Source organism: Natrix helvetica, assembly GCF_964273705.1.
Source record: "Natrix helvetica genome assembly, chromosome: 5".
NCBI classification, from domain to species: domain Eukaryota; kingdom Metazoa; phylum Chordata; class Lepidosauria; order Squamata; family Natricidae; genus Natrix; species Natrix helvetica.
The window spans coordinates 105,542,181-105,559,298 of record NC_138551.1 but is presented as its reverse complement, the minus strand read 5'-3'; the positions used below and the strand labels follow the sequence as shown (position 1 = coordinate 105,559,298).

The following is a 17,118-nucleotide window of genomic DNA, read 5'->3' as shown; positions in this document are numbered from 1 at the left end:
CTCCCTGGGTTTTTAAATGTTGCGTAGATAGGTTTACCTCTGTGTTTCTGTTGATGGTTGATTTGTCAGAATGCCAAGCTTCCATTCATCAACTGGTCATTGGAAGACATGACGGGCATTCCTTGATCTCTCAACGCATAAACAAACTGAACCACAGTTTCATTTCTGGAATTGTTGACATGTTAGGTTGAAGCAGATCAAAAAATGCCAGCAGTATTTGAAGCTTATGTCACATGGAAGGATGGCAGGATATGTCAGAGAAAACTTATTAATGGACATCTTTGGTTTGCAGGTTACTAAAGTATAGAACAAAACTTACTCCAGAAACAAACGAATTTGTTGTCGACAAAGATTCTTAGTCACCCAAATAGAGTTGTCTGGAAGTTGAGTCAGGGGAACTGGACTTTTTTTTAGTTTGAAATGTCTTGCTGCTTATCCAAGTAGTTTCTTCTGTCAAAGCAAGTTGATTGGGGGGTGGGGGTGGGAGAGGCGATATATGTTCCCCAGGCAGGTTTCAATTCTCACCTAATTTGAATAGACTCCTCAGGTGAGTAGGCGTTGAGTCCTTAAGAGTCCTTGCTCCTAAATCCTCCTTTGTTCCAATCTGTTCCTAATTTTTCAGAAAAAAAATATATAGACTGCTGGAAACCTTTCGTCGAGCACAATGGCACTACACATTGTCTTCTGTCTTTTTTTAACTGGAGAAAGTCTAACCCTCCTCAAATAGTATTAGTGGGATACGGTATGCTTGTTATGTTTAGCTGAACTCTTGGTAAATTATTTTTTCCCCATGTAGATACATCCTATCAAATGTGAAGATATTTTACTTGTTTAAGCGTCAATTTTATTCTATATAGCAGTGATGGCTAACCTTTTTGCCATCGTGTGCCAAAAGCAGCGGGAGCTCGGGGTCATGCATGCATGTGCCTTCCCCCCGTGTATGCGCGCATGACCCCTCCCAGGCATGCCCGCGTGACCTCCCCGCCCTCCACCCCACTTTTGGTGCGTGATGGCACGGTGGACCCGTTTTTCGCTCTCCCCAGGCTCCAGAGGTTTTCTAGGAGCCTGGGGAGGGCGAAAACGGCCTCCCCCTCCTCACCACAAGCCCTCTGGAGGCTGGAAATGGCCCATTTTTCGACTTCCGATTTGTGTGTTCAGCGGTTTTTCGCCCTCTGGAAGGAGAAAAACGGTCTAACAGGCAAACCAGAAGTCCGTTCCCAAACTTCCGGTTTACACATTGGGTTGTTATTTGCCCTCCGGAGGCTTCAGAAAAGCCTCCGGAGGGTAAAAACGGCTGAAAATGAAGGCCAAAATGAGCTGGCGCTGGAGCTGACAAGGCAATGCCTTGCGTACCCTAAGGAATGGCTCCGCGTTCCACCTGAGGCTCACGTGCCATAGGTTTGCCATCACGGCTATATAACATACCATGTATTTCTCTTCAGGGGCTGCCCTTAACATTAATATCTCCCCATTGTTTTTTGTTTTCAGAGTCAATGTTGGAAGGCTGCATTGCATGGAAGGACTATAGCACATGGAAGAAAAAGCTCATACCAGGACGTCTTTGGTTTCCAGGTTACCCAAATATGGAACCAAGCCTGCTGGAAGTACCTTACCGCCTGTCCCAAACGGGACGGCTCCTCACCTTTCAGGGAACGCACAGTTCATTGACAAAAATGTCAGCAAGCACAATGGCGCCCCTCGTCTGTCTTCCTTTGGTTTCAACTGGAGAAAGTCTAACAAATTTCCTCTGGGAGATCGGATCGGTCATGAATATAACTCCGGTCAAGATCCCAGTGAACGAGTGACCGGGTCGGAAAAGTGTCCTCAGTTCGAAGGATCCGTTGGTCAGGAACAGATTAGGACCAGTTCAAAGACCACATTTTCCAAAACAGCGAAACAAGGCAATATGTTTGTATCGCCCGCTGAAGAATTAAATCAGAAATGTTTGTTGGGTCTGTCTAATTCGAAGTACTCCAAAAGCTCTTTGATAAGCAGGACTTCCTATTCTGGATTTAACACACCGAAACCACAGTTGAATGGGATTTGTGGGAGCCAGTCGATGCTAGGCTTGCAGAGGATTAGGGGAAACCATTTTGTCACTCGGAGCAGCTCAGGGGAAAGCCTGGCGAGATCCACAGACCATGTTCCACCTGCTTGTGACAAAATGGTCCGCTCTCAAAGCTTCTCCCATTCCCTTCAAAGCTCCCTTTTGCCTCCCACCTCTCTCACCCGATCCCACTCGTTTAACAGGGCGGTGGATCTGACAAGGCCTTGCCAGAATCAGCACCTGGCTCTGAGACTGCCGCAGAGGTCGAATCTCCTGTTGAGAAGTGCGCGCCAGCTGGATGTGCCCAACGGGAATGAACCCTCGAGGTATGAATTTCCTAGGTCATTGGCTTCTTTGGCGCCTCCTCATGTCAAGAAACAGCCCCTCTTAAATGGTTCGGGGGATGCGTCTTCCCTGAGGTTCAGATCAGGCCGCCCTTCGTTGCTGAAGCCTGTGAGTCACCATTTGGGTAGAAAGATCCCCATGGACGAGAGCGCCGGGAAAGAGCCCGCAAATAGTTTAATGGAGGATTTGATTCCCATGGAGGCTAAAAGAGAGGCTGATGCCATAGAAACCCAGAGCAACGATTTTGTAGAGAGTAGCTGTAAAATGTGCACGGATGGCGACGTGGACGAAATATCAATATCTTCCCTGTCCTCTTCAGAGAAAAATGACCTTAGTGAAGATTTTAGCGATGATTTTATAGATTTGGAAGACCCCAGTCGAACCCTGCTGACTCAAGAAGAGAAGGTTCCTGCTGAAAAGCTGGAAGATAGAAATGGAATACCACCACATCAGCTGCTGTCTTTTCAGGAAAATGAGAAGTCGAACTACAATAATGAGGAATGGCTACATATACACATGTCAGGTAAATATGCAGGGTGTGGTTTTTCAGTACTCACGGTAGAAGCTAATGGAATCCATAAAATGTTATTAATGTTGTTAATCCAGAATATTTGGCATTTGAAAGTCCTCATGTAAATTCGTTTTTCAATTAATTGTCGTGAAGATTAAAATTCAGATTGTATTTGATTTAATTGCGCAACTTGAACACTTGAAAGCTAACATTGTCAACTTAAGATGTGCTTAATGTCTGTGGGGATTCTCCGGTCATGGTTTCCTTTTTCTGAAAGGCAACTGGACTTTATTGGGAGTTTTTTTTCTCCTTGAAAAGGTTTCACGTTCTTGGATGAAAAGCAAAATGTTTTCAAGGAAAAAAAACAAAGACCAATTGCCTTTTGGAAAAAAAGCACCTTTGGGACAACCATGATCTGGATGATTGAGAATCTCCGTAGACATCTGCACCAGGTTGTAATTTCTAAATAATCTTCAAGATCAGCCCCATTTCCAGATAAGCCCAGGATTAAGTCTGCTTGCTTTTTTTCTGGGTAAACTCTGATCTCCTGGGGAAGCTGGTTCAGGTTCAGTAACCATAGTCAGTAACCAAGACAAGCTTCCTTAAAAGTGTGATTGTTGCAGTGGTGGGATACGACCGGTATGGGCGTACCGGTGCCTGCTGGGAGCACCTGGTACCGTTCCGTTATGGTGCTCCAGAGAGCCCACCTGCCCTCCTTACCTGTATTTGAACCGCTTGGGGTTTACGCGCATGCGCACAGAGCATAGCAAGTGGTAAGTACGCATGCGTGCGCTGCACGGGTGCATGTGGTGGATGCCTGGCCCCATTGCACTGTACTGATTGTTGACTAGGGTCACAGATCCACAGCCTTTGGCTTAGCATGCAGTGGAATGGCATAGGACAGCAATGGTGAACCTTTTTTGGCTTGCGTGCCATAAGTGGGGGGGAGTGCAGGGGGGTAGTGTGTGGGCGTGCCGCACCCATAATACAATGTGCGACACCCCCCAGTGCGCATGCGCGCACTACAGGTGTTCCCCTCATTTTTTGCATGCTTTTTTTGTCCTCCCCAGGCTCCAGAGGCTTTATTGGAGCCTGGGGAGGGCGAAAACAGCCCCCCCCCCCCCCCCCAGAAGCCCTCTGGAGGCTTCAGGGACCTTCAGGACACTCCCCTGAAGCCTCCGAAGCAGTCAAAATGACCCTCCGAGCAAACTGGAAGTCCGTTCCTGAACTTCCGGTTTGCCCGTAGGGCCGGTTTTTTGCGCTCCGGAGGCTTCAGGGAAGCTCATGAAGGGCCTCCGGGGGCGGCGGCGGGGGAGGCTCTTTTCTCCCTCCCCAGGCTCCTATAAAGGTTCTGGAGCCTGGGGAGGGCGAAAAATGGCTTTAAAAAAGGGTGAACTCATCTTGCGTGCCCTGACAAATGGCTTGTGTGCCATAGGTTCGCCATCACTGGCATAGGAAGTGCAGTGCTTCCCCCTTCAGTAGGAGAAGGCTGAGCTTGTGTGGTTTAGCTTTCTGAATGGGTCACCGAATACAATTACAGAGCTGCTTTGATGGGATAAAAGTTTTCTTATCTCCTGAAAAGGAAAGTACTGAAGTGTTAAATTAAGAATCTGTATACGGTATTGTATTTAGGTGTTGTTGTTTTTATTTAAGAAGTAGATGACAAGAATGAAACTGCCAAACTTCCCACTGGGAACAATGAAATTTCTTCGGAAATGGATTACAGAGCCGGCTCCTCTTTGGAGCTTTCCCCCTCTGACAGTTCGGATGGGACCTACATGTGGGATGAAGAAGGCTTGGAGCCCATCGGGAGCGTCCATCTGTGCGGCAGTTACGATTCTTCAGAAATGAACAGTATCGTATGTATTCTTTGTTTTTATGTATGAACAGCATTTTATGTATTCTCTGTGTACACACACACACACAGAGAGACAAACACATATACTACACACACACACACACACACACACACACACACACACACACACAGATATATTATCAATGCCATGCAAATATCCGGTTGTACCTCACATTAACTCCATCCTTTTCTGAGAATTCCATGGCAGATGCAGCAGGTACAAAGTTCCCAGTTTGAATAAGGCAGGAAATGAGAATAATTGGAGAGGTTAGAAATCGAAGGGAGACTGGCTAATATAACAAGCTGCCTTTTATAAGCTTGGTTGATCTTTCCATGTAGAAATAAGTGCCTTTGCTTATATTGCTTTTGCAGTTGTAACTTATAAACTTGTTCGATTATATTAAAATTTTGTCAGTGAATTAAAATACTGTAAGTGTTTGTTTGAAATATTTTAAATAAGAAAAATTAAAATGCAGAGGTCCTGCTCTTCAAAATTCTTTGGAAGTGTTTTTGTAGCTCAAGAGCAAGATGGACCAGTCTTTTTCAAAAGACAGATGCTTCGGATGTTGCCGTGAAGGGTGCATCTATCCAAGTTGTCAAGGATACAACACTATTCAGTATATTTTTGTCTTTGACCAGTGGCCTATGGAAATTGAGGGTGCACTAGAATGTTTGTGAATGCTTGATGTTAAGTAGAAAATCTGGGACTGATACCTTGTGGAAAGTATAGAAAGTTCGAAAACTTTAATTCTTCATTTGATGGAGAATGCTGATACTACCATATTTTTCAGATTATAAAACGCACCTCCCCCCCCCCCCCCCCGCAAAAAGGGTGAAAATCTGGGTGCGCCTTATACAATGAATACACCATTTTTGGCCTACCAAAACCCCGCCCTCTTTGCAAAAGTGGCCGTGCATAGCCTTTAGGAGGCTTCCAGAGTGCTCCTGGGGCTGGGGGGGGGGGGGCAAAAACTAGCGAAAAACGGACCATTTTTTCCCGTTCCCCCCTCTATCCCCAGCCCCCAGGAGCACACTGCAGGCCTCTCAAACTCTCTGCATGCCCCGTTTTTCACAAAAAACAAAGCATGCAGAGAGTTTGGGAGGCCTGCAGAATGCAAAAACTTTTTTTTTAATTTACCTCTTCAAAAGCATGGTGTGTCTTATACTCTGGTGTGTCTTATAGTCCGAAAAAAACAGTATATGCTAATATCACATGCTGGTTTCTTAGGGTCTCACAGAAGCCACCTCCTTATCACAATATTAATTTTTCAGCTGTCCTGTTTTTTAAAAAAACCCTAATTTAGTGATTGGCTTCTATGTATAGGTAGTCCTCAACGTACAACTACAATTTTTGTTGCTAAGTGAGACAGTTGTTAAGTGAATTTAGTCCCCTTTTTGCAGCCTTATTTGCCAGGGTTGTTAAACAGATCACTGCAGTTGTTAACGGTTAAGTGAATCTGGTTTCCTCATTGACTTGTTAGAAGGTCGCACAAGGTGATCACACGATCCTGGAACACTGCAACTGTCATAAATACATGTCAGTTGCCAAGTGTCCGAATTTTAATCATGTGACCACAGGGATGCTGCAAAGGTCATAAATGTGACAGTCATAAGTCACTTTTTTCAGTGTTGTTTTAACTTCAAACGGTCACTAAACGAATGGTTGTAAGTTGAAGTTACCTGCAATATCTTCCATAGTGAAATACATGCAAAAAAGAGTTTTTCTGTTCTCTGTTCCCCCTTTCTCTAGCGCTTCCACTTTTATTGATTTAGCAGTACAACTATCCCCATTGTTGCTTAATTGTTTTAGATATATTTTTCAAAAAAAAGCTGTCATTTATAATTATATGAAACCTGCTCTGAAGCCTGGAAATCAGACAGGAGGGAATATTAATATGAGGACATTAAGATTTATTAGATTAATACTCTGAACATTTTTCATTTTAAAGACGATGCTAGGATTATTTAAGAGTCTAGCTACAATATTTTATCTCTTGAGCAGTCAGAATTTTTATTTGGATTTCTGCAAGGTTCAGCAAGATTATATTTTTTTAGAGTGGTTCATCAATTTTAGCAGTTGTATCAATTTTGTAACCCTGTTTTTGGTCTTTGACCTCAGTGCCAATAAAGAAACACAAACACAGAGGCTGAAATTGTCCACTGAAGAGATAAACTTGCTCCCTTTGAAAAAGTCAACTTTGTAAACATCTACTAACATCTTTGTTATTATCCACTAACTTTTAATTTTACTAAACATCTTTCTCTTTTAGAAGCTATAATATAGGAAATATAAACACTGATGGGAATGTCCATATAAATACTGTCCTGCATTTGAAAACATGGTGTGTTAAGCTGTTTGAAAAAGTCTGGGTGGTTTTTGGTGGAACTTTCCTCTCCTTCCCAAATTTAAATACAGTTGAGACTGTATGATGTTGGATATTTTAAGGAGTTCTTTAGAAATGTTGTGTGTAGAGGCTAGATGGCAGCACAACAGTGTGCAATAACTGGTGTAAACATTCCACGTCAGACTGAAGTCATATTTCCTCTTTTTGATTATGTAATTAACTTGGCAACAGTAGTACCAATATTCACAACTGTATTTATTCATTCCTGAAACAAATGAAGTTAACTGTATGCTTCACTGATCACGTGTGCTACAATTTGTGCCAAATATCCAATTGCCTAGAATTTGGCATACTTTGCATGCATATCTTTTTAAATTATACCCTGATTAAAATGGCCTTGTTTGTAGAATTCTGACACTAGATCCAGAATGCTATTAGTGCCGTTTTGTTCCACCCAGAAAGCCATCTATGTTGTTATCCACAGGTAATATGAATACCATTTTCACATAAATAGCATAGATGCACATGTCACTTAAGAAATATGTACGCTTTTGCAGTTAAGAAGCAGATGTCTTAACTGCTGCATCTTCTTCTAATAAATGAAAAAGAGGCATTATATGATCTGTAATAATGGTCCTGCAGATATTAGTGCCTTGGGCGTGAAAAAAATCAGGGGATGAGGTTAATTTTGACGTGGCAAAATTTGCAAAATGAAGCAGAATGATCCAACGCGGGCAACAACGTGTAATTATAAAGGAGAAAAGGGAGTTGGCATAATCTTCCTTATGGGTTATTATTCAATTAATTGTTGCATGAGTGATGATGTAAGGGCCAGGGCAACTATTTTCTCAGGTATACAGAAATAGCTGGTTACAACAAGCCAGAGACAAGTCAGTTAAATCATAGAATTTAAAGAGAAGAAACATGGCTTCTCCTACTTGTTAATCCTCATTTTATTGATAAATCATGGGAATCCTAATTTCGGAAAGCAGAAATCCCTCCGTCTCTCTGACAGTAGTAATATTCCTAGCACAAGGCATTTCTAGAGACCTTACTTGGGGAGACAGCCTGTTGCTCAAAAACGCAGTAGTAGTTCAACTGAGTCAAAAGTCTTCAATGGGTTTTTGGAGTATTTATTCTCTCTGCCTGCTCAATAAAAACAGAGTACAAATCCCAGATTTAGTCATGAGTTGTACCTTATAAAATATGGACACTGGCTTTTTTTTTAAAAAAAAAACTTAGTTTGTAAAAGCATACACAAACATTTGAATACCGTATGATTAAATCCTGTTACATTTATAGGTTGGATATCTTAATTATCCATCAGATGCAAGGCTTGAGATGGTTTTCTGGAGGGCTTAATTGCTGTTGTTTGTTAAAAAAAGAAACACATGTTGCTCTGCTACTTTTCCACCTAGAAACCTGTCAACATTTTTGCTTTCAACCAATTGAAGCTGTACATTATTCTCATTGTTTGAAGATGACCTTTTGTAGTAAGCAACCTGCAGGATTGCAGAGGTCGTTCTGTATCATGCTGAGCAAAAGCAAGCCTATAAAAAGAATGTGGCTGGAATCACAGTCAATGACAATCAGTTTTATTCAGAATAAAGCAATGCATTTGTTTTTAGAAACTCACCCTGGAAGAGTTAGCAGGGAAGAAAGAAGAAAAGAGATTGTTTTGTTTTGTTTTATCAAGTGTAAGAAGCCCTAATGAAGAATCTCTATTTGAAAGTCTAGGATATTTTAATGGACTTGTTTATCATTCCAAATGCTCTGAATTACTATTTATGAATTATCTATTACATTGGTATTATTACAGTAGTTTATCAAAGAGTAGAAAAAAGAAAGAGAAAAAAACCGATTTTAATGCAAAAAGCTGGTGATCTAATGGCTTTAAAAATATCAAGAACATGGATATCTCATTTATAATAATATTATGGATTGCTACTATACTCTGTAATTTAATTTTTTTTAATGAGACAGATATTTTTCCTTACATCTGATAATTAATATATCTGTAGCAATTAGAATTCTTGCTGTAATTCAGAGTTAATTTGGAATAAATGCTGTGGAGATATAGTGACCCAGGTATAGCATCTCTCTGTGGCCTCTTAAAGCAATCATGTCTGTCTCCATGTCAGTCTCCTCTTAAAGCAATCATATCAGCAATCAAATACTGTATCATTTCTGAATTACATGTGAACCACTGTATTACCCTGATGTTTATGTATGTGGGGTTCTTGGTGCTCTCTGACTTTGGTTGTTTCCTTGCAGACGTTTCATTACCCAAAGTAGGTAACATGATCAGTGCTAGAAGGGAGAAGGGTTGGGATTCAACCTTCTAGCACTGATGATGTCACCTAGTTGGGTAATGAAATGTCTGCAAGGAAACAACCAAAGTCAGAGAGCACTCATTTCAACCCTGCACTACCAATGTTCTCCTTTATTCTCCTTTATTTATATCTATGAGCCATAGTGGTGCAGTGGTTAGTATGTAGTACTGTAGGCTACTTCTGCTGACTGCTGGCAATTTGGCAGTTCAAATCTCACCAGGCTCAAGGTTGACTCAGCCTTCTGTCCTTCTGAAGTGGGTAAAATGAGGACCCAGATAGTTGGGGGCAATAGGCTGACTCTGCAAACTGCTTAGAGAGGGCTGTAAAAGCACTGTGAAGTGGTATATAAGTCTAAGTGCTATTGCTACCATGTTCCCCCGAAAATAAGACAGGATCTTATTTTCTTTTGACCCCTGAAATAAGAGCTTGGCCTTATTTTCAGGGAGGTATTATTATTTTTGAGGTGCAGGAGACAGCGAGCATGGTCACTCCATGGCTGCTGCTGCGTTGCAATATTTTCGGGAGAGGGCTTATTTTAGCGCATGTGCTCAAAAGCCCTATTGGGCTTATTTTCCAGGGAGGTCTTATTTTTGGGGAAACAGGGTGTGTATGCTTAAACACGAAACACATGCCCATTTCAAAAGTATGGGTAGATGACCCCAAACCGTGAAGAAATAGTAGTGAACCGAAACTTGCCAAAGCTTGTTTTGGAGGAATGATTTCCAGAACTGTAGTTTAGCAAAAGTCATTGTCCTTTTTTCTTTTTTCTTTTTGGCTTCCTAGAGTCCATCAGAGGATAAAGGGCTGATGGTTTTCCCTGAGGCTCATAGTAGGGTTTGTTTCTCACCATGGCAACTGGCATCCCTGTCCCTGTGATTGTTTGGCTAGCCTCAGGCAGGCTGGCAGTGTGGTGGCAGGTTGCACACCCCTGATTGGATATAGGCTGGGAGGTCTCCTTGCATCCCCTCCCCCAGGGTTGCTGTGGCAACTGCAGTCATAAGCCCTAAGCCCCATCCTCTGCCTCTTGTCCCTGGTCTCCCTTCTTTGGGAAGTATTTTATTTTAATCATTCCTCATCTTTATTTTCTTTCCTAAAGGTATGGGGCCTGCTTCACCTTTCAGCTGTGACGTAATGTACAGGAGCAGTTCTCTATGTATGGATAGGTTAATATCCAGCACTGTTTGATGGATTTTTGTAAACTTAAATATGTTGACTGGTCCTGTTTTTTTTAAAGAAATACTGCCGTTTTGACTGCCATCCCTTTTTAAAATCAAATTACACTATGTCTGTAAATTAGCAGGGAAGATACAACTTTATCTGCTGCTGCTTCCCTCATTTAGTACAATGAATACTTAGCACATATTTGAAGAGGTCTGGGGGTGGACTATTTCTTTTCACTTCAATACTAGCTGTGCTGGATAGTTGGAAGCTTCTCCGATCATTGACGGTGATAAAGTTATACTCTGTAGTTGCAGAAACATCAGTAAAGAGTTTCTATCAACCTGCATGTGTGTTAGTCGGACTTGGAGAAAAGCAGTCCAGTGGGCTTAGCTTGAAGCCATTTTTCATTCCTTGCAGGATATCTTGAACAACCTTGAGTCCTGTGATCTTGAAGATGATGATCTTATGCTTGATGTCGACTTGCCTGAGGACACACCCTGCGATAATGGTTAGTGAAAGGATCCTTCTGAAGTGTCCGGAGTTTGCATTGCTGTTGCTACTTTGATCTCACCTTTGATTTCTATTAAGCCAAGAGAATCAACAACTTACAGTTACAACTTACAATTTCATCCCGTGAAATCTGTAGGACACCAAGGCTGTGCATATATGGAGGCATTTATCTCAGGATACATCAGGGCTATCCAATCTTGGCAACTTTTAGGATTTGTGGATATCTCTGGAGATTCTCAGTCATTCAGGTCACGGTTGTCCCAAAGGTGTTTTTTCAAGAGGCAACTGGACTTTCTGATTTTTTTCTTTAAAGACGTTTTGCTTCTCACCCAAGTAGCTTCTTTAGAAGAAGAAGCTTCTTGGGTGAGATTTGTGGACTTCAACTCCCAGAATTCACAAAGGTGGCAGAGGAATTCTGGGACGTGAAGTCTACAAGTCTTAAAGTTGCCAAAGTTGGACGCCCCTGCTGTACAATTTCATTTTACGCTCAAGGAACACAATGAATAATATCCCCACTGTTTTGTTTTTCTGACATTTCTTAACAGAGCAATACTTTTGAAATTGTGTTTGCACAGAAGCCCATTCAGAGGTTTCTCTGCTTCTGTTTCTGTCTCATTTTTAGAGCCAGCATTTTCAGCTACGTCTTTTTTTAATTAGTTCTTACTGATGCTTTTGGTATAATAGAGCTAAAATTACAGTGTATCCTTTTGTTTTTTTTAAAAAAAAGCCCACACCAAAATCAACTAGCTGGATAAGTACACAGAAAACCTTTCAGAAGTCTGGAAATCAAGTAATCAAAGCTCTTATGTTTACATCCAGAGCAGAGTAATTAGAATTCCAATGGAAGGTTAGGAAAAATCTGAAGAGAGCCAGAGTAGACTGAAGGTGTAGGACGGCTTTCTTTTTTACTGGATGCATTCAAGTCTTGCTTTAATATGGGTTTCAGAAAACAGGACTTGGATTCAGTGGTTGCTTTCAACTCCCAAGATTGCGGGATTCATGAATTCAGCAGTTAACTACATCTTGCCCGAAGGCTGATTGACCCCAGCAAGTGCTAAAGTAATTCGTAGCTTTATAACTTTCTGACTCCCTTTTGGAGTCTGTGATGGAACTTGCCCTCTATTTATAGCAATTGTTCTGTGGCAAGAAGTATGCAACTCGGGAGAACGGGAGTTGTAAGTCACAGGGTCAAACTGGGCTGCTTTCCCAAGTCTACGCAAGCAGGGAACAGTCAGGAAGGAAGGCCTGTTTTGTCCCTGTCTTCTGCAAAACTGTACGAGTAGGCAGCCGAGCAACAGCTAGGAAAAGGGCCACGCAGCCAAGGCTGAGCCATGAGGAGAAAAACAGTTTTAGGTAAGTGGGAAACTGAACGGGTTCCTTCAAACTTTTCTTCCCCGGCTGCACTTCTTGGTGCCTTGTTTGGCTTTTAAGGTTTTCAAACAATTGCCTCACCCAGTTGTCAGAAATCAGACTGTTGTTTCGGGAGGCACTGACAGATATGCTTTCCCCCCCAGAAGTTTCATGTTGCATGGTAAAAAGAGTGTTCTGAAACCTTTCCTTAATTAATAGAACTCTCCAAAGATCATGTTTCATCATCGATTATGTAAGTGTAGGGGAAAATCCTTGTGAAAAATAAAGGCTGTTTTTGTCTTCTTTAAGTTGTGTTTGGAGAGATAGCAAAGGAACGGCTTGATTCTTTATTCCTCAGGAAGTTAAAGAAATAATTTAAATTATTGAACTGCAGTAGCAGCTTTACTATACTGGAAGCCAGTAAATTTCAGCACAACTAGTTTTGTATTTCTGTCATTTGATGTGTTGTGGAGAAGAAAACTTGTGTTTTATATTTACATCTTGCCTCTGATCAGCATCATGTTGTGAAATAAAATTTCCTTTTCTATGCCCAGACCTAATTTATGTGCAATTCCTTGACTTCATGATGGCCAACTGTGAGTTAATTAAGAGTGCCATGTGATACCTGTTTTGGTTTTCATGTTGATACTAGTTCTGCTTAACTCAATGTTGCTCTGTTTTCTATTGTTGATACAGAGGAATATGACAATATGAACCGTTATGACCGACCAGACAGAAATATTCGACAGCAGAAAGCAGAGGGACTCTGGAAGAGAACCCCCCAGAGGTGGAATACTCAGGATCATTATCATCTTAGTCCCACAGAGCACTATTCCCACGTCCGAAATGATCTGAACAGGTGTGATTCTCCGAAGAGGAAAAGGTTGAAGGTTGGGGTTTGGGATCACTCCAGCGGCCATTAATCATTAGAGGTTTTTCCCCCAGAGTTAAAAAAATCTACAGTTGGACACAGGGATTCTTAGAAAGAAAAGACAGCAGTCCAGAGAATTTCAAATGTCCCTAACTCAGACCACTTGAGCTTGAAATGGCTGTTTTCTATTCCTTTCTATTCATCTTTAATCTGAAAAGATTTCAAACTCAGGGCAAAATAGTTGAAATGAGGCTGTTTCTAACTGAAAGCTTCCCCGAAGTGATTGTAACCTTGTTGAAGGTGAAATGTTCACCTTCACATTTGATATATACGCGCAATAGCCAAAACAAAAATGAGTCTCTTTCTGTGGGAGTGGGTTATATTGTGTAATTTATCAATCAGTGAAGGCTAATATTTTAAGATTGCACCTAATGTCAGACGTGCCCTCCTTCAAAATTCAAGAAATGAAACCCCCAACTCCATAGTTTTAGAGAAAAGGTACTGTTACTGAATATGAAGTGAAAGCGCCAAAAATAAAGCAAGATCTGAAACTAAAGGCGCAAAATTGTACATATCAAAATCCTCCCCATACTCTTGTGAAGATAACCGGATGGCCTACAAGGCATAGAGCAAGAATAACCATATTAAAAGCAAAACCACAAAATGTGAATAGGACAGAACAGATGTCACAGAATAAATAAAAACCGTACATGTATTTTTCAGTGCCTGGGAAAACAGGGCTTGATCTAAAGGTGAAATACCAGGGGCACCGGTGCAAGCTAAACTCTTGAGGAAAACCCTTGAAAGTTGGGAAGCCACCATAAAGGAGATTCTCTCCACTGCCCCAGACGGATTCAGAGCATCCGATCTTGAGCAACTAGATAGAACACTGCGTTGCTCTTGAGTCAATTACAGACCTTCACTTCACCTGTGGAGACTTAGTAAACAAAGGCTCTATACTAACATCCTCCAAACTCTGCTTCAGGAGTTGCAACTATGTCGATTCTCCCCCTGTCAGTCATCTCGAAGGCTACGGGGCATCAGGCTTATACCCACCACTGAGGAGTTTCCCAGCAAATACTGTGGTATTGGACGAAATGACCCTTCGGCATATGGTTCAAGACTGCACAGCGGTGAAAACCCAACTCTTAAAAATGAAAAGAATACTCCATCAGGTGAGTGAGGAGAAAAGGTAACATGTCATTTGCTTTTTCTATTATGAAACTAAAAATGTAATATTTAAAGACGCTGAAGTTGGCTGCTGAAATAGTAATAAGCTCTAATGTCCTGGATCGTAACATCTTGATTGGAAATCTCTTGTTTTGGATGTGAAAGGCGCTGTCATTGAGCAATATAGCTGTTTTGAGCAAATTTTGGAAGTGTACCAAGTGTACAAGCACTGTTGTGTACAGTACAAAGTATTCTGATACAAGCTTCATCCCTGTGCCCCGAAGATGTCTAATTTGCATTTCAGGTTTGGAAATGTTTTGAACATCCCTACCTTCTAGTAGTAGTAGTAGTAGCAGCAGCAGCAGCAGCAGCAGCAGTAATAATAAATATTTCCATTCCTGCAGGATATTGGGGGGTGGGGGTGGGGAGGGTAGTGAAAGGTCATCCTGTCTGAGGAATGTCTTTTCTCAAACACTGGGAATTGGGTTTTCAGGTTCATGGATGTTGCAGTGGATGGGGTTTTGACAACCACAGCATCACTTTGAATAGCAAGCATTTTTAATTGATTAAAATTCAAAATTTTAATTCCGTTCTGCCTGAGATTCAGCTGGCTGGGGAATTCGGGAAGTTGAAGTCCACGGATGTTTGTTGTGGCCAGTGGAGCTGGCATCAGATTCAGGCAGTGAGGAGATTGGGGAGGAACATGGGCCAGTCCTGGAGTCTGGGGAATGATGAGGGCTCTGCGTGAGAGGCAGAGAGGGGGCCAGAGTCGTATACCAGTTATCACCTGCCTTCGGAGTCTGAGATCAGTGGGGCAGAGGAACAGCTGGAGCCTGCTCTCCATGTGCTCATGCGCAGAGCTGCCAGGAGAAGGGAACAGTTAAGGAACAAGGGCCGACTCGGGAGTAAAGGCACAGGTGGACGGTGAAAGGCCCTTCTCATAGGGAATAAAGAGGAGCCAAAAGGGAGTGGAGTTTGCAGGAGACAATTAGTTTGCTTAATTAGTGTGAAGATTTGTTCAACTCCTTGCCAAGTATTTTCTTGTACAGTGTTGCGCTTGAAAGATATGCCTGGCAGCTCTCCAAGCCTGATAATATCTGTGGTTGTAAATTTATCCTTGAAAGACCATTTGCCGGGATTTTGCTGGTTGTGAATTAGAGGAATTCACATTATTTGAATAAAAAGGGTTTTTGTTGGGGCAAGGAGTCTGCTTGGCGATTTGGTGAAGCCTCGGTCAGAATAGTGTTAAGCTGCCATGGTTGAACAGCCCTGACCTAAAGCAAGCCAGTGTGACTGTCCTCTCTTTGCAAAGTAGCTGTGACAGGCAGCATTCTTGTTCCTCGCAGTCACAAATGCTTTTGGAAAAGAGGATTAAAGTATCATAGCAATAGAAATCTGTTAGTTTCCTCCAGAGCTAATGTTGCCACTTGCTGATTATGCTAATTGGAGTTGGAACATAAACTTATGAAATCATTCATGGCTCACATTGTATCCCCAGCCAGGGAGAGGAATGTGGCCTGTTACCAACAGGTTGTGATGTCAGCAGTGATGCAGTCTGTCTGAATACCAAAGGTCAGCCTTTGTGCTTCCAAATGCAGCTTCCCTAGACCAAATTCCGGCCAGTTACTGCAGAAAATACATGAATAATTAAATATCAACCTGATAGAGGAAAAATAAAGTCAGTGAAATGGGTTGCTGTCAGTACCACAGGTATTTAAACCATAGGGGGCAGTTTTAAAACTACCCTTTTTAAAACACAGTTATTTCATCTTGCAAACTGTTTTTCATACAGATTGAGAAGCTGATTTTCTCTTGCTAAAATAAAAAAATAAAGGTTTTCTCCACATTGGCTTATTGGGCTAAGAGCAGTGACTAAGCAGTGACTTCCAGGGCTGCTTTTTGTAGACACCAAGACAAAGACCTTGTTCCAGGCCCGCCCTGGCGTTTTCCTCCCTGGGAGAATGCTGAAGATATTTCCTCTCTTTTTTTTAAGCTCTATTTTAGAATGTTTGTGTGTTGTTGTTGCTCAGTCACTAAGTTGTATCCCAATGCTCGTGATCGTATGGATCAGTGCCTCCCCCGCCCCCAATCCTCCACTCGATTCCTCAAAGTTCTTGGAGATGCTGTAGTTAACAAGTTTTCTATCAGGGTACCAAATAGCATCCAAAAGTAAATCAGAGTATTGTTTGTATTGCTCAAAGTTCCAATTTATTAAGAGAGCCATGTTGGCACATCTGGGATAACCCAAATCTGAGAGCTTCCTGGTTTTCCCCACCCAGTTGAAAGTTCAAGATCTTGCCCCCCATACCCACAAGCACATCCCATGGTCCAATCTTCAACTGCCATGCTGGCAGTTCCACCCATCCAGTTCCAGTTAGGTGCAGAGACAAAGGATGACCTTGGCTTTCTAGAAAGAATTTTGTTATGGCTACATAGCATCTAACTCCATATGATCCCCCCTCCCATTTTCCCATGATAGAAAATGAATCGGAGAAAAGGTGGCAGGCCTGAAACCTAAAAAGAAAAGATGGCTTGCAGGTCTGACACTCACGTTCACTGCTAATGACTTCACCATTTCATCTTCTGCCGCCCCCTTCACCTTTTGCCTCATCTGTGT

General features: G+C 42.1%; 1 protein-coding gene across 4 annotated transcripts in view; it reads left to right on the top strand.

Moving 5' to 3' along the window:
• The window catches only part of CCSER2 (coiled-coil serine rich protein 2), a 44,496-nt gene that overhangs the window by 700 nt on the left and 26,678 nt on the right, over nt 1-17,118 (top strand). For 3 of the 4 annotated variants that reach the window (XM_081954518.1, XM_081954519.1, XM_081954521.1), the window contains exons 2-6: nt 1,489-2,915; nt 4,557-4,762; nt 11,018-11,108; nt 13,157-13,319; nt 14,317-14,506. In XM_081954518.1, coding sequence (XP_081810644.1) covers nt 1,532-2,915; nt 4,557-4,762; nt 11,018-11,108; nt 13,157-13,319; nt 14,317-14,506 — 2,034 coding nt within the window. In that variant the 5' untranslated portion in view covers nt 1,489-1,531. The remainder of the gene's footprint in view (nt 1-1,488; nt 2,916-4,556; nt 4,763-11,017; nt 11,109-13,156; nt 13,320-14,316; nt 14,507-17,118) is intronic. The other variant, XM_081954520.1, reaches the window with a different exon arrangement.